General features: G+C 48.0%; 1 protein-coding gene across 2 annotated transcripts; it reads left to right on the plus strand.

Annotated features, from left to right (window-relative positions):
• The first annotated feature begins 236 nt into the window (after positions 1-236).
• Positions 237-22,097, plus strand: LOC144692002 (fibroblast growth factor 5-like). Of its 2 annotated transcripts, XM_078560566.1 has the most exons (4): positions 237-330; positions 6,216-6,389; positions 13,726-13,829; positions 21,267-22,097. In XM_078560566.1, the coding sequence occupies exons 1-4, from the start codon at positions 237-239 to the stop codon at positions 21,453-21,455; spliced, it is 561 nt and encodes a 186-aa protein (XP_078416692.1). In that variant the 3' UTR covers positions 21,456-22,097. The 2 variants fall into 2 exon arrangements, 1 of the variants encoding a protein (XP_078416692.1); XR_013579252.1 differs by lacking the exons at positions 237-330; positions 13,726-13,829 and having other exon boundaries at positions 6,296-6,389; positions 21,267-21,355.
• Positions 22,098-22,416: the final 319 nt, after the last annotated feature.

A 22,416-nucleotide genomic window follows, 5' to 3' on the forward strand; every position in this document is an offset into this window, starting at 1 on the left:
ATATTTCCTTTCAGTTTGATCATTCTAACCTTTCAGTAAGTGATTGGTATAGCCATTTGGAGTTTGTCTTGACAGTGTTTAACCCCAAAGCCAATCAGGAAATTGTGGATTGAGGTTTTAATTCAGCTGCTGATCCAGGAGTTCTCAGGGTCATGCCACAAGAGTTCACTGTGACTCCAGCCCACAGATTTGTCAACTGCCTGATTGTGATATTAACGTCTTTGAAGGTTCAGGAGATGTCTTCAGCAGCTATAACCCGAAACCAAGCAGGTGCGGTGAAGAGCTGGACATGGAGAAACAGCCAACACAAGTACAGGGTCAAGTGGCAAGGTATGGATCGCATCATTTGCTTGTGTCAGGGCTTAGCACTGCCCTGACACCCACAGCACAGAAGTGAGCCCACTGGCCTGAGCAGCTACTAATCAATATCCAACTCTCAGATTTGTATTTTTTGAGGCCATAAAAATACCAAAATACCACCCAGTGCAGCATCCAGTAAGATCCAGACTAGAGGGTCAGCAGCCTGCCTGGTTCATGCTGAGTTTCCAATCTCATGGACAGCAGTTCAGACAGTGGAATTGACCAAAGCAATCTTGTCGTAGGCAGGGGAGAGGTCAGGGAGGGGGGAGGTCAGGGAGGGGAGAGGTCAGGAGGGGGAGAGGTCAGGAGGGGGAGAGGTCAGGAGGGGGAGAGGTCAGGAGGGAGAGAGGTCAGGAGGGGGAGAGGTCAGGAGGGGGAGAGGTCAGGAGGGGGAGAGGTCAGGAGGGGGAGAGGTCAGGTGGACAGAGGCCAAAGTCAGGGGAGAGGTCAGTCAGCAAGGGAGAGGTCAAAAGTGATCCAGATGACAATTCACAGATAACTGACTGGAGATTCTCACAAAAGCTCATTCACTCACTGTTACCTGTGATATCTCACCCGTCCACTGAACACTCAGAGACTCCATTCTCAGAGAAACCACGTAAGCGGCACATCTTTATGGTACCAGAATTACACTGAGAGTCTGCGGTCATGTGGGAACCGTGTCCCAGTGAGAGTCAGTGTTTGTGGGACACGTACCCCAGTGAGAGTCAGTGTTTGTGGGACCCGTACCCCAGTGAGAGTCAGTGTGTGTGGGAACCGTACCCCAGTGAGAGTCCGTGCGTGTGGGACCCGTACCCCAGTGAGAGTCAGTGTGTGTGGGACCCGTACCCCAGTGAGAGTCAGTGTGTGTGGGACCCGTACCCCAGTGAGAGTCAGTGTGTGTGGGACCCGTACCCCAGTGAGAGTCAGTGTGTGTGGGACCCGTACCCCAGTGAGAGTCAGTGTGTGTGGGACCCGTACCCCAGTGAGAGTCAGTGTGTGTGGGACCCGTACCCCAGTGAGAGTCAGTGTGTGTGGGACCCGTACCCCAGGGAGAGTCAGTGTGTGTGGGACCCGTACCCCAGTGAGAGTCAGTGTGTGTGGGACCCGTACCCCAGTGAGAGACAGTGTGTGTGGGACCCGTACCCCAGTGAGAGTCAGTATGTGTGGGACCCGTACCCCAGTGAGAGTCAGTATGTGTGGGACCCGTACCCCAGTGAGAGTCCGTGCGTGTGGGACCCGTACCCCAGTGAGAGTCATTTAAATTAAGAGGGATTTTTAGTTATGCATGAAGGGGGAATAGTTTGGGTGTGTGTCTGAGTTAATGTTTAATTCAGTTATCAAAATATGACATTAAACAGTAGGTTATGGTCAATAACGCTGTTGACATGTAAGCTGTTTAATAAACAGCAAAACATAGAGATTGGGAAGGTTCAACACACACTGACTCTCACTGGGGTATGGGTTCCACACACACTGACTCTCACTGGGGTACGGGTCCCACACACACTGACTCTCACTGGGGTACGGGTCCCACACACACTGACTCTCACTGGGGTACGGGTCCCACACACACTGACTCTCACTGGGGTACGGGTCCCACACACACTGACTCTCACTGGGGTACGGGTCGCACACACACTGACTCTCACTGGGGTACGGGTCGCACACATACTGACTCTCACTGGGGTACGGGTCCCACACACACTGACTCTCACTGGGGTACGGGTCGCACACACACTGACTCTCACTGGGGTACGGATCCCACACACACTGACTCTCACTGGGGTACGGGTCCCACACACACTGACTCTCACTGGGGTACGGGTCCCACACACACTGACTCTCACTGGGGTACGGGTCCCACACACACTGACTCTCACTGGGGTACAGGTCCACACACACTGACTCTCACTGGGGTACGGGTCCCACACACACTGACTCTCACTGGGGTACGGGTCCCACACACACTGACTCTCACTGGGGTACGGGTCCCACACACACTGACTCTCACTGGGGTACAGGTCCACACACACTGACTCTCACTGGGGTACAGGTCCACACACACTGACTCTCACTGGGGTATGGGTCCCACACACACTGACTCTCACTGGGGTACGGGTTCCACACACACTGACTCTCACTGGAGTACAGGTCCCACACACACTGACTCTCACTGCGGTAGGGGTCCCACACACACTGACTCTGACTGGGGTACGGGACCCACACACACTGACTCTCACTTGGGATAGAGGGGGAGGGATGAAAGAGGGCGGAGTGGCATTACTAGTCAGGGAAAATATCACAGCTGTGCGTAGACAGGACAGTCCGGAGGGCTCGTCTACAGAGGCCATATGGGTGGAGCTGAGGAACGGGAAAGGTGTGACCACACTAATAGGGTTGTATTATAGACCGCCCAATAGTCAGAGAGAATTGGAGGAGCAAATCTGTAGAGAGATAGCAGACCGATGTAAGAAACAGAAAGTTGTGATAGTAGGAGATTTTAACTTTCCACATATTGAGTGGGACTCCCATACTGTAAAAGGGCTGGATGGCTTGGAGTTTGTCAAATGTGTTCAGGAAAGTTTTCTAAATCAATATATAGAGGTACCAACGAGAGAGGATGCAATACTTGATCTCCTATTAGGGAACCAGACAGGTCAGGTGACAGAAGTATGTGTAGGCAAACATTTTGGGTCCAGTGACCACAATGTCATTAGTTTTAAGTTAATTATGGATAAGGATAGGTCTGGTCCTCGAGTTGAGATTCTAAATTGGAGAAAGGCCAATTTTGTGGAAATGAGAAAGGATCTAGGAAGAGTCGATTGGGATAAGTTGTTTTCTGGCAAGGATGTGTTCAGTAAGTGGAAGGCATTCAAAGGCGAAATTTTGAGAGTGCAGAGTTTGTATGTTCCTGTCAGGATTAAAGGCAAAGTTAACAGGCATAGGGAACTTTGGTTTTCAAGGGATATTGGCGATCTGGTTAAGAAGAAGAGAGAGGTGTATAGCAGGTATAGGCAACAAGAAGCAAATGAGGTACTTGTAGAGTATAGAAAATGTAAGAAAATACTAAAGAAGGAAATCAGGAAGGCAATAAGAAGACATGAGGTTGCTTTGGCAGATAATGTGAAGGTAAACCCGAAGGGTTTCTACAAGTATATTAAGAGTAAAAGGATAGTAAGGGACACAATTGGTTCCCTTGAAGATCAGAGTGGTCGTCTATGTGTGGAGCCTCACGAGATGGGGGAGATCTTAAACAGTTTTTTTGCATCAGTATTTACTCAGGAAACTGGCATAGTGTATAAGGAAGGAAGGGAAACAAGCAGTAGTTTCATGGAACATATAGAGATTAAAGAGGAGGAGGTGCTTGCTGCCTTACAGCGACTAAAGGGAGATAAATCCCCCGGGCCTGACATGATATTCCCTCGGACCTTGAGGGAGACTAGTGCAGAAATTGCAGGGGCCCTGGCAGAAATATTTAAAATGTCCTTAGCCACGGGCGAGGTGCCGGAGGATTGGAGGGTAGCTCATGTTGTTCCGTTGTTTAAAAAAGGCTCCAGAAGTAAACCAGGTAATTACAGGCCAGTGAGCCTGACGTCAGAAGTAGGTAAATTATTGGAAGGTGTTCTGAGAAATCGGATATACAATTATTTGGACAGCCAAGGGCTGATTAAGGATAGTCAGCATGGCTTTGTGCGTGGTAGGTCGTGTTTAACGAACCTTGTAGAGATTTTCGAGGAGGTCACCAAGAAAGTAGATGAAGGAAAGGCTGTGGATGTTGTCTACATGGACTTTAGTAAGGCCTTTGACAAGGTCCCACATGGGAGGTTAGTTCAGAAGGTTCAGACACTTGGTATCCATGGAGAGGTTGTAAACTGGATTCGAAATTGGCTGTGTGGGAGAAGACAGAGAGTGGTAGTGGATGATTGCTTCTCAGACTGGAGGTCTGTGACTAGTGGTGTGCCTCAGGGATCTGTGCTGGGACCATTGTTGTTTGTTGTCTATATCAATGATCTGGATGATAATGTGGTAAATTAGATCAGCAAGTTTGCTGATGACACTAAGATTGGAGGCATTGTGGACAGCGAGGAAGGCTTTCAAAGCTTGCAGAGGGATCTGGACCAACTGGAAAAATGGGCCAGAAAATGGCAGATGGAATTTAATGCGGAAAAGTGTGAGGTGTTGCATTTTGGAAGGACAAACCAAGGTAGGACATACACAGTAAATGGTAGGGCACTGAGGAGTGCGGAGGAACAAAGGGATCTGGGAGTTCAGATACATAATTCCCTGAAAGTGGTGTCACAGGTAGACAAGGTTGTAAAGAAAGCTTTTGGCATACTGGCCTTCGTAAATCAAAGTATTGAGTTTAGAAGTTGGGATGTTATGGTGAGGTTGTATAAGACATTGGTGAGGCCAACTTTGGAGTATTGTGTGCAGTTCTGGTTGCCTAACTACAGGAAGGATATCAGTAAGATTGAAAGAGTGCAGAGAAGATTTACTAGGATGTTGCCGGGTCTTAAGGAGTTGAGTTACAGGGAAAGATTAAACAGGTTAGGACTTTATTCCTTGGAGCGTAGAAGAATGAGGGGAGATTTGATAGATGTTTACAAAATTATGAGGGGTATAGACCCGAATGGCCTGTTTTCTGTGCTGTAGTGTGCTATGGTTCTATGGTTCTCTGGGTACGGGTCCCACACACACACTAACTCTGACTGGGGTACGGATACCACACACACTGACTCTCACTGTGTTATGGGTCCCGCACAACCTGTGTGTGACTGGGGTACGAGTCCCACACACACTGACTGTCACTGGGACACGGGTCCCACACACACTGACTCTCACTGGGGTACGGGCACCACACGCACACTGACTCTCACTGGTGTACGGTTTCCACACACACTTGCACTGTCTCTGTCTTGGGTATGCGTTCCACACACACTGACTCTCACTGGGGTACGGGTCCCACACACACTGACTCTCACTGGGGTACGGGTCCCACACACACTGACTCTGACTGTGGTACGGGACCCACACACACTGACTCTCACTGGGGTACGGGTCCCACACACACTGACTCTCACTGGATTACGGGTCCCGCACACACTGACTCTCACTTGGGTACGGGTCCCACACACACTGAGTCTCACTGGGGTACGGGTTCCACACACACTGACTCTCACTGGGGTGCGGGTCCCACACACACTGACTCTCACTGGGGTGCGGGTCCCATACACACTGATTCTCATTGGGGTACGGGTCCCATACACACTGATTCTCATTGGGGTACAGGTCCCACACACACTGAATCTCACTGGTGTACGGGACCCACACACACTGACTCTCACTGGGGTACAGGTCCCACACACACTGAGTCTCACTGGGGTACGGGTCCCACACACACTGACTCTCACTGGGGTACGGGTCCCACACACACTGAGTCTCACTGGGGTACTGGTCCCACACACACTGACTCTCACTGGGGTACGGGTCCCACACACACTGACTCTCACTGGGGTACGGGTCCCACACACACTGTCTCTCACTGGGGTACGGGTCCCACACACACCGACTCTCACTGGGGTACGGGTCCCACACACACTGACTCTCACTGGGGTACGGGTCCCACACACACCGACTCTCACTGGGGTACGGGTCCCACACACACTGACTCTCTTCCATCATTAACCTCCATTGCTCTGTCATTGCTGTCACCTTTTCGATTCTGCTGTGATATTTAATCACTGAAATTTGCTCTTCCACAGTTGAGCATTTTTGACCCTGATGTTTTCTTATCTATTTACTCTAAGTGATGTGGTCACTGTGTGTGGATGACCTCCCAGTGTAATGTACTCCACTTGCCCTTTGTTCCCCAGAGTCAGATCTGACAATGCTTACTCCATTGTTGGGCTTGAGGCACAGTGGAGAGACCGGACTGAGCAATCGAGTGACCAAACAGCAATTCCTCTACTGCAGCATCGGAATTGGATTCCATCTCCAGATCCTCCCCAGTGGCAGAGTCAATGGAGCTCACGAAAGCAATGACTATGGTAAGTAGCTGGGGTGCAGCTCTGTCACCTGCCCAGCATGGTTAGTGGGAAACAGTGGATCTGGATGTCCTTAATGGTGGCGCCAATGACATGGGGAGAAAAGGGACGAGGTTCTGTTGAGGGAGAATCAGAAGTTTGAAGCTAAATTCAAAAGCAAGAGCTTGGAATTATTCCCTGAGCCATGTGCTAATTGGCAGAGGGATGGAATGATCCAGGAGTTGAAGGTGTGGGTGAAAGTCGGATGTGAAAAGGAAACTGGCCCCAGTTTAGGGACAGGAAGGAACTGTACCTTCTAAGACAGGATCTTAGCACAAACGATAAACAGGATCATAAAAATGACTTTGAATTTGGTGATCGGTTCAGTCAGAATGACAGTTGGAAGATAAGGAAGGGATAAGAGTGGAGTTGAGGTCACAAGTGGTGAAATAGCTACAGAAGATGAAGAGGAAAATTGAATCTGCATAGATCAAGTTTGCCCTTTTGTTACCATGTCTGCACCACCAGGTAAATAAGCTCAGTAGAGGCTGGCACTTAAACTCACCTGTAAAATATGAGAGGATACGCTAGGTGAGATTAATAAAATAACCCGAGTTACAGCAGAGTGACAGTTAAGATGGAAGATCACAGGTAGAAACATCAACTCTGCTTCTCTCTCTCGACGGGCAGTCAGCAAACCGGCTGAGAATTTACAGCATTTCCGGTTTTTATTTTAAATCTGGGAGTTCCAATCTCATTGTAAGATTTAAATGGGCAACCTGTCTCCTTGGAGTGAGTTGACTGATTTTGAATATCTTCCCTGCCCTCAACATAGCCATTTCTGGAAATTCAAATTCACCACTATTAATGATCAAAGTTAATTTCAAGAGGTTAAGACAAAGATTCAAAACAGGTAACTGATCAGAACTGTTATTGGGTAAAACAGCAGAGAAACATTGGAAGTTAAAAACATTATTTAACTTAATACAGGACCACTATATAGCCCAAAGGGCCAAGCAAATAAGACATCCATGGTGACAAAAGAGGTGAAAGATGATGTGAAACTGAAGGAAAGAGCAGAAAGATCCGTGCAAAGAATAGTATCGACCTTTTGTAAACTCATTTACAGGATGTGGGCTTCGCTGACTGGGCCAGCATTTATTGCCCATCCCTAATTGCCCTTGAGAAGGTGGTGGTGAGCTGCCTTCATGAACCGCTGCAGTCCATGTGGTGTAGGTACATCCACAGTGCTGTTAGGGAGGGAGTTCCAGGATTTTGACCCAGCGACAGTGAAGGAACGGTGATATATTTCCAAGTCAGGATGGTGAGTGGCTTGGAGGGGAACTTCCAGGTGTTGGTGTTCCCATCTATCTGCTGCCCTTGTCCTTCTAGATGGTAGTGATCGTGGGTTTGGAAGGTGCTGTCAAAGGAGCCTTGGTGAATTCCTGCAGTGCATCTTGTAGATGGTACACACGCTGCTACTGTGCATCGGAGATGGAGGGAGTGAATGTTTGTGGATGTGGTGCCAATAACTCCCAGGGTGTTGATAGTGAGGGATTCAGTGACGGTAATGCCATTGAACATCAAGGGGCGATGGTTGGATTCTCTCTTGCTGGAGATGGTCATTGTCTGGCACTTGTGTGGTGTGAATGTTACTTGCCACTTGTCAGCCCAAGCCTGGATATTGTCCAGGTCCTGTTGCATTTGGACATGGACTGCTTCAGTATCTGAGGAGTCGCGAATGGTGCTGAACATTGTGCAATCATCAATGAACATCCCCACTTCTGACCTTATGACGGAAGGAAGGTCATCGATGAAGCAGCTGAAGATGGTTGGGCCGAAGACACTACCCTGAGGAACTCCTGCAGTGATGTCCTGGAGCTGAGATGACTGACCTCCAACAACCACAACCATCTTCCTTTGTGCTCGGTATGACTCCAGCCAGTGGAGAATTTTCCCCGATTCCCACTGACTCCAGTTTTGCTAGGGTTCCTTGATGCCACACTCGGTCAAATGCTACCTTGATGTCAAGGGCAGTCACTCTCACCTCACCTCGGGAGTTCATTTCTTTTGTCCATGTTTGAACCAAGGCTGTAATGAGGTCAGGAGCTGGCAGAATCCAAACTGGATGTTAGTGAGCAGTTGTTGCTAAGCAAGCAGCACTTGATAGCACTGTCGATGACCCCTTCCATTACTTTACTGATGATCGAGTATAGGCTGATGGTGGGTGGGAGTAATTGGATTTGTCCTGCTTCTCATGTACAGGACATACCTGGGCAATTTTCCACATAGCCGGGTAGATGCCAGTGTTGTAGCTGTACCGGAACAGCTTGGCTAGGGGCGCGGCAAGTTCTGGAGCACAAGTCTTCAGTACTATTGCCGGAATATTATCAGGGCCCATAGCCTTTGCAGTATCCAGTGCCTTCAGCCGTTTCTTGATACCACATGGACTGAATCGCATTGGCTGAAGACTGGCATCTGTGATGCTGGGGATCTCAGGAGGAGGCAGAGATGGATCATCCACTCGGCACTTCTGGCTGAAGATTGTAGCAAATGCTTCAGCCTTATCTTTTGCACTGATGTACTGGGCTCCTCCATCATTAAGGATGGGGATATTTGTGGAGCCTCCTCCTCCAGTGAGTTGTTTAATTGTCCACCACCATTCACAACTGGATGTGGCAGGACTGCAGAGCTTAGATCTGGTCCGTTGGTTGTGGGATCAGTTAGCTCTATCTATCACTTGATGCTTATGCTGTTTGGCGTGCAAGTAATCCTGTGCTGTAGCTTCACCAGGTAAACACCCCATTTTTAGCTATGCCCGGTGCTGCTCCTGGCATGCCCTCCTGCACTCTTCATTGAACCAGGGTTGATCCCCTGGCTTGATGGTGATGGTAGAGTGGGGGATATGCCGGGCCATAAGGTTACAGATTGTGTTTGAGTACAATTCTGCTGATGGCCCACAGTGCCTCATGGATGCCCAGTCTTGAGTTGCTAGATCTGTTTGAAATCTATCCCATTTAGCACGGTGGTAGCGCCACACAACACAATGGAGGGTATCCTCAATGTGAAGGCGGGACTTTGTCTCCTCAATGACTGTGCAGTGGTCACTCCTACCGATACTGTCATGGACAGATGCATCTGTGACAGGCAGGTTGGTGAGGATGAGGTCAAGTATGTTTTTCCCTCTTCTTGGTTCCCTCACCACTTGCCGCAGACCCAGTCTAGCAGCTATGTCCTTTAGGACTCAGCCAGCTCGGTTAGTGGTGGTGCTACCGAGCCACTCTTGGTGATGGACATTGAAGTCCCCCACCCAGAGTACATTCTGCACCCTTGCCACCCTCAGTGCTTCCTCCAAGTGATGTTCAACATGGAGGAGCACTGATTCATCAGCTGAGAGAGGGCGGTATGTGGTAATCAGCAGGAGGTTTCCTTACCCATGTTTGACCTGATGCCATGAGACTTCATGGGGTCCGGAGTTGATGTTGAGGACTCCCAGGGCAACTCCCTCCTGACTGTATACCACTGTGCCCCCACCTCTGCTGGGTCTGTCCTGCCGGTGGTACAGGACATACCCAGGGATGGTGATGGTGGTGTCTGGGACATTATCTGTAAGGTATGATTCTGTGAGGATGACTATGTCAGGCTGTTGCTTGACTAGTCTGTGAGACAGTTCTCCCAATTTTGGCACCAGCCCCCAGATGTTAGTCAGGGGGACTTTGCAGAGTTGACAGGGCTGAGATTGTCATTGTTGTTTCCGGTGCCTAGTTTGATGCCGGGTGGTCCGTCTGGTTTCATTCCTTTGAGCCTTTTTAGTGATTTGATATAACTGAGCGGCTTGCTAGGCCATTTCAGAGTCATCCACATTGCTGTGGGTCTGGAGTCGCATGTAGACCAGACCAGGTAAGGACGGCAGATTTCCTTCCCTAAAGGAGATTAGTGAACCAGATGGGTTTTTACAACAATCGACAATGGTTTCATGGTCATCGTTAGACTTTGAATTCCAGATTTTTATTGAATTCAAATTTCACCACCTGCCATTTGTCATTGATATAACAATTTATGGCACAGTAAGTACTGGATACACAGGAGCAGCAGATTACAAAGACACAATGACAGGTTTGGTAAGTACAAGAACTGTGCGGAAGGATTGTGAGGGCATGTGCTTTGGACCAAAAAAGGATAGATTATTTTTCAAATGCCCAAAAGAGAGGGATAATGGAGTGTAACGAGATTTCAGGTCCAGCTACACAGATTGCTACAATCTAGTGGTCAGGTATGAAATCAGACCAAAAAACGAATGGAGGGGAAAATAAAGGAGAGTGAGTTTGGCCGCAGCTGTACAGGCCCCGGTCCGGCTACCTCTGGACTCCTGTGTACCCTCCTGGACAGCATTACAGGCCCTGGTCCGGCTACCTCTGGACTCCTGTGTACCCTCCTGGACAGCATTACAGGCCCCGGTCCGGCTACCTCTGGACTCCTGTGTACCCTCCTGGACAGCATTACAGGCCCCGGTCCGGCTACCTCTGGACTCCCGTGTACCCTCCTGGACAGCATTACAGGCCCCGGTCCGGCTACCTCTGGACTCCTGTGTACCCTCCTGGACAGCATTACAGGCCCCGGTCCGGCTACCTCTGGACTCCCGTGTACCCTCCTGGACAGCATTGTTTCAAATGCTGGTCTTGGAAATAATACAGCTCAGATTCAACAGAGCCTTTCCCGGGCTCCAAGTGTTATTCTTTGTGGAAAGGTTTTTTATTCCTTGCACTTTTTTGAAAAAATGATTTATTCTTGGCTTGTGGGCATCACTCACAAGGCCAGCGGGAAGCTGTGGATATGATGGACCTGAATTTCCAAAAGGCAAATTTTATTTGTGTTACTGCACATGGTGTGGTGGTGGGTGGGAGGGGGTGGAGGGGGTTAATGTATTCATGGTGTGGTGGTGGGTGGGAGGGGGTGGAGGGGGTTAATGTATTCATGGTGTGGTGGTGGGTGGGAGGGGGTGGAGGGGGTTAATGTATTCATGGTGTGGTGGTGGGTGGGAGGGGGTGGAGGGGGTTAATGTATTCATGGTGTGGTGGTGGGTGGGAGGGGGTGGAGGGGGTTAATGTATTCATGGTGTGGTGGTGGGTGGGAGGGGGTGGAGGGGGTTAATGTATTCATGGTGTGGTGGTGGGTGGGAGGGGGTGGAGGGGGTTAATGTATTCATGGTGTGGTGGTGGGTGGGAGGGGGTGGAGGGGGTTAATGTATTCATGGTGTGGTGGTGGGTGGGAGGGGGTGGAGGGGGTTAATGTATTCGGATGGATAGAGGATTGATTAGCTAACAGGAAGCAGAGAGTAGGGATAAATGGGTCTTTTTCAGGTTGACAAGCTATAACCAGTGGAGGGCCACAGGGATCAGTGCTGGGGCCTCAACTACTTACAATTTATATCAATGACCTGGATGAAGGGACCAAAGGCATGGTTGCCAAATGTGCGGATGACACAAAGTTAGGTAGGAAAGTAAACTCATCAGAAGGACAGATAAGCATCGACAAAGGGATGTAGACAGGTTAAGTAACTGGGCAAAAAAAATGACAGATGGAGAATAATGTGGGAAAGTGTGAACTTGTTCACTTTGGCAGGAAGAATAGAAAAGCAGATTATTATTTAAATGGGGGGAAGTTGCAGAACTCTGAGGTACAGAGGGATCTGGGTGACCTGGTACATGAACCAGGAAAAGTTTGTTTGCAGGTACAGCAAGTGATTAGGAAGGTAAATGGAATGTTGGTGTTTATTGCCAGAGGAATGGAATATAAAAGCAGGGATGTTTTACTGCAGCTGTACAGGACCTGGGTGAGACCACATCTGGAGTCTGTGTGCAGTTTTGGTCTCCTGATTTGAAAAAGGATATAACTGTGTTAGAAGCAGTTCAGAGAAGGTTCACTCGATTCACGCCTGGAATGGGAGGGTTATCTTATGATGAAAGGTTGAACAGGTTGGGCCTGTACCCATTAGAGTTGAGAAGAATGAGAGGTGATCTGATTGAAACAGGTCCCTGTGGGGATTTGACAGGGTGGATACTGGGAGAATGTTTCCTCTTGTGGGAGAGACTAGAACCAGGGGGCACAGTTTAAGGATAAGAGGTCTTCCTTTTAATATGGAAATGAGGAGAATTGTTTTCTCTCAAATGGTCACTAGTATGTGGAATTCTCTTCCCAGAAAGCAGGGAGGATAGATAGATTTTTGATAGACAGGGAGTAAAGTGGTATGGGGGCAGAGAAAAATGTGGAGTTGAGACCATAGCCAGACCAGCTAAGGTCTTACTGAATGGTGGAGCAGGCTTGAAGGGCAGAATGGCCTACTCCTGCTCCTAAGTCCTTTGTTTCCACACCAGCATTTATTGCCCAGCCCTAATTGCCCTAGGAAAGGTTGTGCTGAGCCAGTTTCTGAACTACTGAGTGCTTGTTAGGCCATTTCAGAGAACTGGTAAAAGTCATCAGAGGGTGTGGAGTCACATGTAGGCCAGACCAGGTAAGGAGGCAGATTTCCGTCCCCAGAGGACTCTAGTGAACCAGGTGGGTTTGTACAACAATCAACAATGGTCTCATGGTCATGTGATCAAGGTTTTTAGGATATTCAAAAGAATTAAATTCTTCAATATATAAATCACCTGATCATTCAGTTAGGTTCGAGCGAGTAACACAGTTCAGCACAGCACAGATTCCATGTAACAAGCACACTCCCCAGTTAGATTCCAATTTGTAACTCACTCTGGGTATCTGAAGTGCCCTATGTTACTGACTGTATCTCTACTGATGTTAATCCAGCTCCCTCACACTGTCACTCAGTGACCCCTCTCTCCCCCAGCGCCCTGTGTTACTGACTGTATCTCTACTGATGTTAACCCAGCTCCCTCACTGTCACTCAGTAACCCCTCTCTCCCCCAGCGCCCTGTGTTACTGACTGTATCTCTACTGATGTTAATCCAGCTCCCTCACACTGTCACTCAGTAACCCCTCTCCCCCAGCGCCCTGTGTTACTGACTGTATCTCTACTGATGTTAATCCAGCTCCCTCACACTGTCACTCAGTAACCCCTCTCCCTCCAGCGCCCTGTGTTACTGACTGTATCTCTACTGATGTTAATTCAGCTCCCTCACACTGTCACTCAGTAACCCCTCTCCCCCCAGCGCCCTGTGTTACTGACTGTATCTCTACTGATGTTAATCCAGCTCCCTCACACTGTCACTCAGTAACCCCTCTCCCCCAGCGCCCTGTGTTACTGACTGTATCTCTGCTGACGTTAATCCTGCTCCCTCACATTGCTGCATTGAACACTGGTTGTGTCCCGGACCACTCACTGCTCTGTCTGCTTCACCAGGTGTTATGGAGCTATTTGCGGTGAAGATTGGGATTGTTGCCATTCGAGCTGTGGCCACTCGACTGTTTCTTGCAATAACCAAACACGGAACCTTGTATGGGTCGGTAGGTATGGAAAAATAAACTGGCTGAATCCTCGCTGCCTCCCCAGCCTCTCAGTGACTGGGGTGACTGATTCCAGATGTAGCAATATCTCCCCTTCCAATGCAGCTTCTCCACCATCGCAGCCCAGAGACCCAGGGGCCCATCGACTGTGACGAGCTCAGCATCCCATGAGAGACTCTCACTGGGAGTCAGAATCACAGAATCACAGGATCGTTACGCTGTAGAAGGAGGCCATTCGGCCCATCATGTCTGCACTGGCTCTCTGAGCATTTTAACTTAGTTCCAATCTCCTGCCTTTCCCCCGTAATCCTGCACGTTGTTTCTATTTAGATAATTATCTAATGCCCTCTTAAATGCCTCGATTGAACCTGCCTTCGCCACACTTCCAGACAGTGCATTCCAAACCCTAACTACTCGCTGGGTGAAAAAGGTTTTTCTCACCTCCCATTTGCTTCTTTTGCAAAACACTTTAAAACTGTGTCCTCTGGATCTCGATCTGTTTACGAGTGGGAACAGTTTCTCCCTATCTACTCTGTCCAGACCCCTCACGATTTTGAAAACTTCTATCAAGTCTCCTCTTAGTCTTCTCCTCTCCAAGGAAAACAGCCCCAACCTCTCCAATCTTTCCTCATAACTAAAGTGCCTCATCCCTGGGACCATTCTCATAAACCCCTCCTGCACCCTCTCCAATGCGTTCACATCCTTCCTATAGTGTGGTGCCCAGAATTGTACACAATACTCTAGGGGAAAAGATGGGGTAGTGCTATTGTCACTGGACTGGTTACCCAGAGACCCAGGGTAATGCTCTGGGGACCTGGGTTCGAATCTCACCACAGCAAATGGTGGAATTTGAATTCAATAAAAATTTGGAATTAAAAGTCTGATGATGACCATGAAACCATTGTCGATGATTGTAAAAACCCATCTAGTTCACTAATCTCCTTTAGGGAAGGAAATCTGCCATCATTACCTGGTCTGGCCTACATGTGACTCCAGACCCACAGCAATGTGGTTGACTCTTAAATGCTCTCTTTGTATCAAATCACTATGAAGTCACAAAAAAGGAATGAAACCGGACCGACCACCCGGCATCAACTGGAATCGCACCGGAAACGACAACAGCAAACTCAGCCCTGTCGACCCTGCAAAGTCCCCCTGACTAACATCTGGGGGGCTGGTGCCAAAATTGGGAGAGCTGTCTCACAGACTAGTCAAGCAACAGTCTGACATAGTCATCCTCACAGAATCATACCTTACAGATAATGTCCCAGACACCACCATCACCATCCCTGGGTATGTCCTGTACCACCGGCAGGACAGACCCAGCAGAGGTGGGGGCACAGTGGTATACAGTCGGGAGGGAGTTGCCCTGGGAATCCTCAACATTAACTCTGGACTCCATGAAGACTCATGGCATCAGGTCAAACATGGGCAAGGAAACCTCCTGCTGATTACCACGTACCGCCCTCCCTCAGCTGATGAATCAGTGCTCCTCCATGTTGAACACCACTTGGAGGAAGCACTGAGGGTGGCAAGGGTGCAGAATGTAATCTGGGTGGGGGACTTCAATGTCCATCACCAAGATTGGCTCGGTAGCACCACTACTGACCGAGTCCTAAATGACATACCTGCTAGACTGGGTCTGCGGCAGGTGGTGAGGGAACCAAGAAGAGGGAAAAACATACTTGACCTCATCCTCACCAACCTGCCTGCCTCAGATGCATCTGTCCATGACAGTATCGGTAGGAGGAACCACAACATAGTCCTTTTGGAGACACAGTCCCTCCATCGTGTTGTGTGGTGCTACCACCGTGCTAAATGGAATAGATTTCAAACAGATCTAGCAACTCAAGACTGGGCATCCATGAGACGCTGTGGGCCATCAGCAGCAGCAGAATTGTACTCGAACACAATCTGTAACCTCATGGCCCGGCATATCCCCCACTCTACCATTACCATCAAGTCAGGGGGTCAACCCTGGTTCAATGAAGAGTGCAGGAGGGCATGCCAGGAGCAGTACCAGGCATACCTAAAAATGAGGTGTCAACCTGGTGAAGCTATAACAAAGAACTACTCGCGTGCCAAACAGCATAAGCAGCAAGTGATAGACAGAGCTAAGCGATCCCACAACCAATAGATCATATCTAAGCTCTGCAGTCTTGCCACACCCAGTTGTGAATCGTGGTGGACAATTAAACAACTCACTGGAGGAGGAGACTCCACAAATATCGCCATCCTCAATGATGGGGGAGCCCAGCACATCAGTGCAAAAGATAAGGCTGAAGCATTCGCTACAAACTTCAGCCAGAAGTTCCAAGTGGATGATCCATCTCGGCCACCTCCAGCGGTCCCCAGCATCACAGATCCCAGTCTTCAATCAATTTGATTTACTCCATGTGATGCCAAGAAACAGCTGAAGGCACTGGATACTGCAAAGGCTATGGGCCCGGACAATATTCTGGCAATAGTACTGAAGACTTGCTCCAGAACTTGCTGCTCCCCTAGCCAAGTTGTTCCAGTACAGCTACTACACTGGCATCTATCCGGCTATGTGGAAAATTGCCCAGGTATGTCCTGTACACAAAAAGCAGGACAAATCCAACCCAGCCAATTACCACCCCATCAGTCTACTCTTGATCATCAGTAAAGTAATGGAAGGGGTCATCAACAGTGCTATCAAGCGGTACTTGCTCAGCAATAACCTGCTCACTGATGCTCAGTTTGGGTTCCGTCAGGGTCACTCAGCTCCTGACCTCATTACAGCCTTGGTTCAAACATGGACAAAAGAGCTGAACTCCAGAGATGAAGTGAGAGTGACTGCCCTTGACATCAAGGCAGCATTTGACCGAGTGTGGCATCAAGGAGCCCAAGCAAAACTGGAGTCAATGGGAATCAAGGGGAAAACTCTCCGCTGGTTGGAATCATACCTAGCACAAAGGAAGATGGTTGTGGTTGTTGGAGGTTAGTCATCTCAGCTCCAGGACATCACTGCAGGAGTTCCTCAGGGTAGTGTCCTCGGCCCAACCATCTTCAGCTGCTTCATCAATGACCCTCCTTCCATCAGAAATGGGGATGTTCGCTGATGATTGCACAATGTTCAACACCATTTGCGACTCCTCGGATACTGAAGCAGTCCATGTCCAAATGCAGCAAGACCTGGACAATATCCAGGTTTGGGCTGACAAGTGGCAAGTAACATTCGTGTCACACAAGTGTCAGGCAATGACCATCTCCAACAAGAGAGAATCCAACCATCGCCCCTTGAAATTCAATGTCATTACCATCACTGAATCCCCCACTATCAACTTCCTGGGAGTTACCATTGACCAGAAACTAAACCGAACTAGCCATATAAATACTGTGGCTACAAGAGCAGGTCAGAGGCTGGGAATCCTGTGACGAGTAACTCACCTCCTGACTCCCCAAAGCCTGTCCACCATCTACAAGTCAGGAGTGTGATGGAATACTCTCCACTTGCCTGGATGAGTGCAGCTCCAACAACACTCAAGAATCTTGACACCATCCAGGACAAAGCAGCCCACTTGATTGGCACCACAACCACAAACATTCACTCCCTTCACCACCGACGCACAGTGGCAGCAGTGTGTACCATCTACAAGATGCACTGCAGAAATTCACCAAGGCTCCTTCGACAGCATCTTCCAAACCCACGGCCACTACCATCTAGAAGGACAAGGGCAGCAGATACATGGGAACACCACCGCCTGGAAGTTCCCCTCCAAACCACTCACTATCCTGACTTGGAAATATATCACCGTTCCTTCACTTTCGCTGGGTCAAAATCCTGGAACTCCCTCCCTAACAGCACTGTGGGTGTGCCTACACCACATGGACTGCAGCGGTTCAAGAAGGCAGCTCACCACCACCTTCTCAAGGGCAACTAGGGATGGGCAATAAATGCTGGCCCAGCCAGCGAAGCCCACATCCTGTGAATGAATAAAAAAAAAGCTGAGGTCTAACCAGTGTCTTATATAAATTCATCATAACCTTCCTGCTTTTGTACTCTAAGCCCCTATTAATGAAGCCTAGAATACTGTATGCTTTAGAAACAGCTCTCTCCACCTGTCCTGCCACCTTTAATGACTCATGTACATATACACCCAGGCCTCTCTGCTCCTGCATACCCTTTAGGTGGGAAGACATATTGTGATGAGTGCATAAGGAATCTGCAAGGGGATATAGACAGGTTGAGTGAGTGGGCAAAAACTTGGCAGATGGAGTTTAATGTAGGAAAGTGTGAGGTTATGCACTTTGGTAGGAAGAATCAAGAGGCAGACTATTATTTAAATGGAGAGAAACTCCAAAAAAGTGCAGCACAGAGGGATCTGGGTGTTCTTGTGCATGAAACACAAAAGGTTAGCATGCAGGTGCAGCAAGTAATTAAGAAGGTAAATGGAATTTTGGCCGGTATTGCTAGGGGGTTGGATTTTAAAATTAGGGAAGTCTTGTTCCAACTGTACAGGGTGTTGGTGAGGCTGCACCTGGAGTACTGTGTACAGTTTTAGTCCCTGTATTTAAGAAAGGATATACTGGCATTGGAGACAGTTCAAAAGAGATTCACTAGGCTGATTCCTGGGATGAAGGGGTTGAATTATCAAGAACAGCTAAACAGGTTAGGCCTTTATTCATTAGAATTTAGAAGAATGAGGGGTGATCTTATTGAAACATACAAGATTCTGAGGGGGCTTGACAGGGTAGATGTTGAGAAGATGTTTCCACTAGTGGGGAATCTCAAACCAGGGGACATAGTTACAGAATAAGGGGACACTCATTTAAAACTGAGATGCGAAGGAATTTCTTCTCTCAGAGGGTAGTGAATGTCTGGAATTCTCTACCCCCGAGAGTTGTGGAGGCTAAATCACTGAAAGTATTTAAAGAGGAGGTAGATAGATTTTTGAAATATCGGGGAGTTGAGGGCTAAGAGGAGCTGGCAAGAAAGAGGAGTTGAGGCCTGGGGCAGATCAGCCATGATCTTATTGAATAGCGGGACAGGCTTGAGGGGCCGAATGGCCCACTCCTGCTCCTATTTCTTATGTTCTTATGTTCCTATGTATCCTTTATTTTACACTGTCTCTCCATGTTCTTTGTTCCAAAGTGCATCACCTTACACTTCTCTGCATTAAACTTCATCTGCCACCTATCTGCCCACTCCACCAATGTGTCAAAGTCCTTTTGAAGTTCTACACTGTCCTCCTCACAGTTTACAATTCACCCAAGTTTTGTGCCATCCGCAAACTTTGAAATTTTCAGCTGCTCAACAAGATCTAGATCATTTACATACATCAGGGAAAGCAATTGTCCTATTACTGACCCCTGGGGAACTCCTCTACAAACCTTCCTCCAGCCTGAAAAATACCCATTAACCATTACTGTTTCCTATCCCTCAGCCAATTTTGTATCCATGTTGTTACTATCTTTTTCATTCAGCAGTTCCTGAAGGTGCTGACTCTCACTGGGGGACAGTTCCTGAAGGTGCTGACTCTCACTGGGGGACAGTTCCTGAAGGTGCTGACTCTCACTGGGGGACAGTTCCTGAAGGTGCTGACTCTCACTGGGGGACAGTTCCTGAAGGTGCTGACTCTCACTGGGGGACAGTTCCTGAAGGTGCTGACTCTCACTGGGGGACAGTTCCTGAAGGTGCTGACTCTCACTGGGGGGACAGTTCCTGAAGGTGCTGACTCTCACTGGGGGGCAGTTCCTGAAGGTGCTGACTCTCACTGGGGGACAGTTCCTGAAGGTGCTGACTCTCACTGGGGGACAGTTCCTGAAGGTGCTGACTCTCACTGGGGGACAGTTCCTGAAGGTGCTGACTCTCACTGGGGGACAGTTCCTGAAGGTGCTGACTCTCACTGGGAGACAGTTCCTGAAGGTGCTGACTCTCACTGGGGGGCAGTTCACAGAATTTTAATGGCGCAGGAGGAGGCCATTCAGCCCATCATGTCTGCACTGGCTCTCCAAATGAGCCTGATGACCTAGTGCCATTGCCCTGCCTTTTCCCTGTACCCCTGCACATTGTTTCTATTCAAATAATTATCTAATACCCTCTTGAATGCCTCAATTGAACCTGCCTCCACCACACTTCCACACAGTGCATTCCAGACCCAAACCACTCGCTGTGTGAAAAAGTTTTTTCTCATCTCGCGTTTGCTTCTTTTGCAAATCACTTTAAATCTGTGCCCTCTCGTTCTTGATCCTTTTACGAGCTTCTCCCTATCTACTCTGTCCAGCCCCCTCATGATTTTTGAAAACTTCTATCAAGTCTCCTCTCAGTCTTCTCCTCTCCAAGGAGAACAGTCCCAACTTTTCCATTCTATCCTCATAGCTGAAGTTTCTCATCCCTGGAACCATTCTTGTAAACCTCTTCAGCACTTTCTCCAAAGTGTTCACATCCTTCCTATAATGTGGCTCCCAGAACTGTACATAATATTCCAGCTGAGGTCTAATGAGTGTCTTATATAATCTCAGCATAACCTCCCTGCTCTTGTACTCTATGCCCCTATTAATAAAGCCCAGGATACTATATGCTTTATTAACTTCTCTCGCCACCTGTACTGTCTCCTATGCACATATACATCCAGGTCTTTCTGCTCCTGCACCCCTTTCAAAATTTCACCCCTTATTTTATATTTGCTGTCCATGTTCTTCCTACCAAAATGCATCACCTCACACTTCTCCGCATTGAACTTCATCTGCCACCTATCTGCCCACTCCACCAACTTGTCTATGTCCTATTGAAGTTCCACACTGTCCTCCTCACAGTTTACAACACTCCCAAGCTTTGTATCATCCGCAAACTTTGAAATTGTCCCCTGCACATCAAGATCTAGATCATTAATATATATCAGGAAAAGCAAGGGTCCCAATACTGACCCCTGGGGAACTCCACTACAAACCTTCCTCCAGCCCGAAAAATATCCATTGACCATTATTCTCTGCTTCCTAATTTTCAGCCAATTTTGTATCCATGTTGCTACTGTCTGTTTTATTCCGCGAGCAATAACTTTTCTCACAAGTATGTTGTGTGGCACTGTGTCAAATGCCTTTTGATAGTCCATGTACATCACATCAACAGCATTACCCTCATCGACCTTTTCTGTTACCTCTTTAGAAACTCGAGCAAGTTAGTTAAACATAATTTCCCCTTTAGAAATCCATGCTGGCTCTTCCTTATCAACCCATATTTTTCCATGTGACTACGAATTCTATCCTGAATAATTGTTTCTAGAATCTTGCCCAGCAGAATGTGCTCTCACTGGGGGCTCACTGAGCACAGAGCTAGAGATGGTGCCTGGGTTGTCTAGTTGGGTTATAGATTTCTCAGTAATGGGATAATTGGGGATATCCAGCTGCACTGTTTAAGTGAAGCTGTGAATGTGGAGTTCACACTGAGGCTGAACCTGTTCTGTTTGTGTTTAGAAAACCTTCACTGAGGACTGTCTGTTTAAGGAGCGGATGGAGGAGAATTATTACACCACGTACTCGTCACACACACATCCCCGACTGTATGTGGCATTAACCAAAAGAGGAGGGGCTAAAAACGGCAGCAAAGCCCACCTTCACCACCCCAGCACACACTTCATCCCACGGTTAGTCATGGGTTCCTGAAGAACAATCCCCACTCTATTCTGAATGACAGTGGGTTTTAGAATTATCCCACCTAGATCTTTATTTAAAACTTGAACAATGTGTGAGGGGCCGAGGATTTCATGAACTGCAGATTGAAACAGGTTATTGCCCCATACAGAGAAATATTTTGCTTCAATTATATTGATGCTTGAATTTGCACAAATAGTATCTTGTAAGTGGGATTTGAATTGAATCAAGAGTGAGTCATGAGTCAAGGTTACTGCACAGTCCCGGGAGCATTAACCAGTGGGTTGGGGAAACCCATCTCTGGTCAATAACAACTGATGGGAAAGGGGAGTGGGATTACAGTTCAGCTTTGTTTTGATGAACATTTATGGAAAACCTGAATAATGAATGAATAATTATTGACTAATATATTCCTATTGTGAGATGCAGAAACAGAATAAGAAGAAGAGTCACCGACTTGACAAAAGACTTTTCAGTTTCACTATTCAGAGATTCCTCAGTAAAATCGGACTGTCCAATCTAAAGATGGGTGATATCCTAATGCTCAAAAAGACACAGCTCATTTACTCCCAAAGGTCCAATGAGTCTGGGAACTTGAAGTGGCAAATACACAATAAAACTTTCACTGGGCTACAGTCGCTACTCAACCCATCACCACTCACAGAGATCAACACAGCTCCTTTCAATTACAATTAAATCAGGTTTAGTTGCAAGTTTCTCCCAAGGAACGATGTCCATGCCAGGATTAAAATGAAATATGTTTTCCGATGTTCCAAAGGTTATCGAGTTCTTTAATCCATTGCTAATTTTTCTGCATTGTCTCAGCCATGTCAACTCGCTCTCAATCTCTGACCTACGTCTGATTCCACAACACAGGAGGGAAAATGCCCAATGTGCTGGAAGTAAAAATCATAATGTTTCCTGTAGAAAGTAGAATTGGTTTTAGATACAAATCTTTGAACAATGCTTTAGT

The sequence above is a fragment of the Cetorhinus maximus genome, chromosome 16, assembly GCF_964194155.1.
Source record: "Cetorhinus maximus chromosome 16, sCetMax3.hap1.1, whole genome shotgun sequence".
NCBI classification, from domain to species: domain Eukaryota; kingdom Metazoa; phylum Chordata; class Chondrichthyes; order Lamniformes; family Cetorhinidae; genus Cetorhinus; species Cetorhinus maximus.

What these genes read in the sequence shown, in the direction of transcription:
- LOC144692002 (XM_078560566.1), top strand. Translation starts at nt 237, where the DNA reads ATGTCTTCAGCAGCTATAACCCGAAACCAAGCAGGTGCGGTGAAGAGC. An exon ending in GTACAGGGTCAAGTGGCAAG is followed by an intron (nt 331 to 6,215) that starts GTATGGATCGCA and finishes TTTGTTCCCCAG; the next exon opens with AGTCAGATCTGACAATGCTT. An exon ending in ACGGAACCTTGTATGGGTCG is followed by an intron (nt 13,830 to 21,266) that starts GTAGGTATGGAA and finishes GTTTGTGTTTAG; the next exon opens with AAAACCTTCACTGAGGACTG.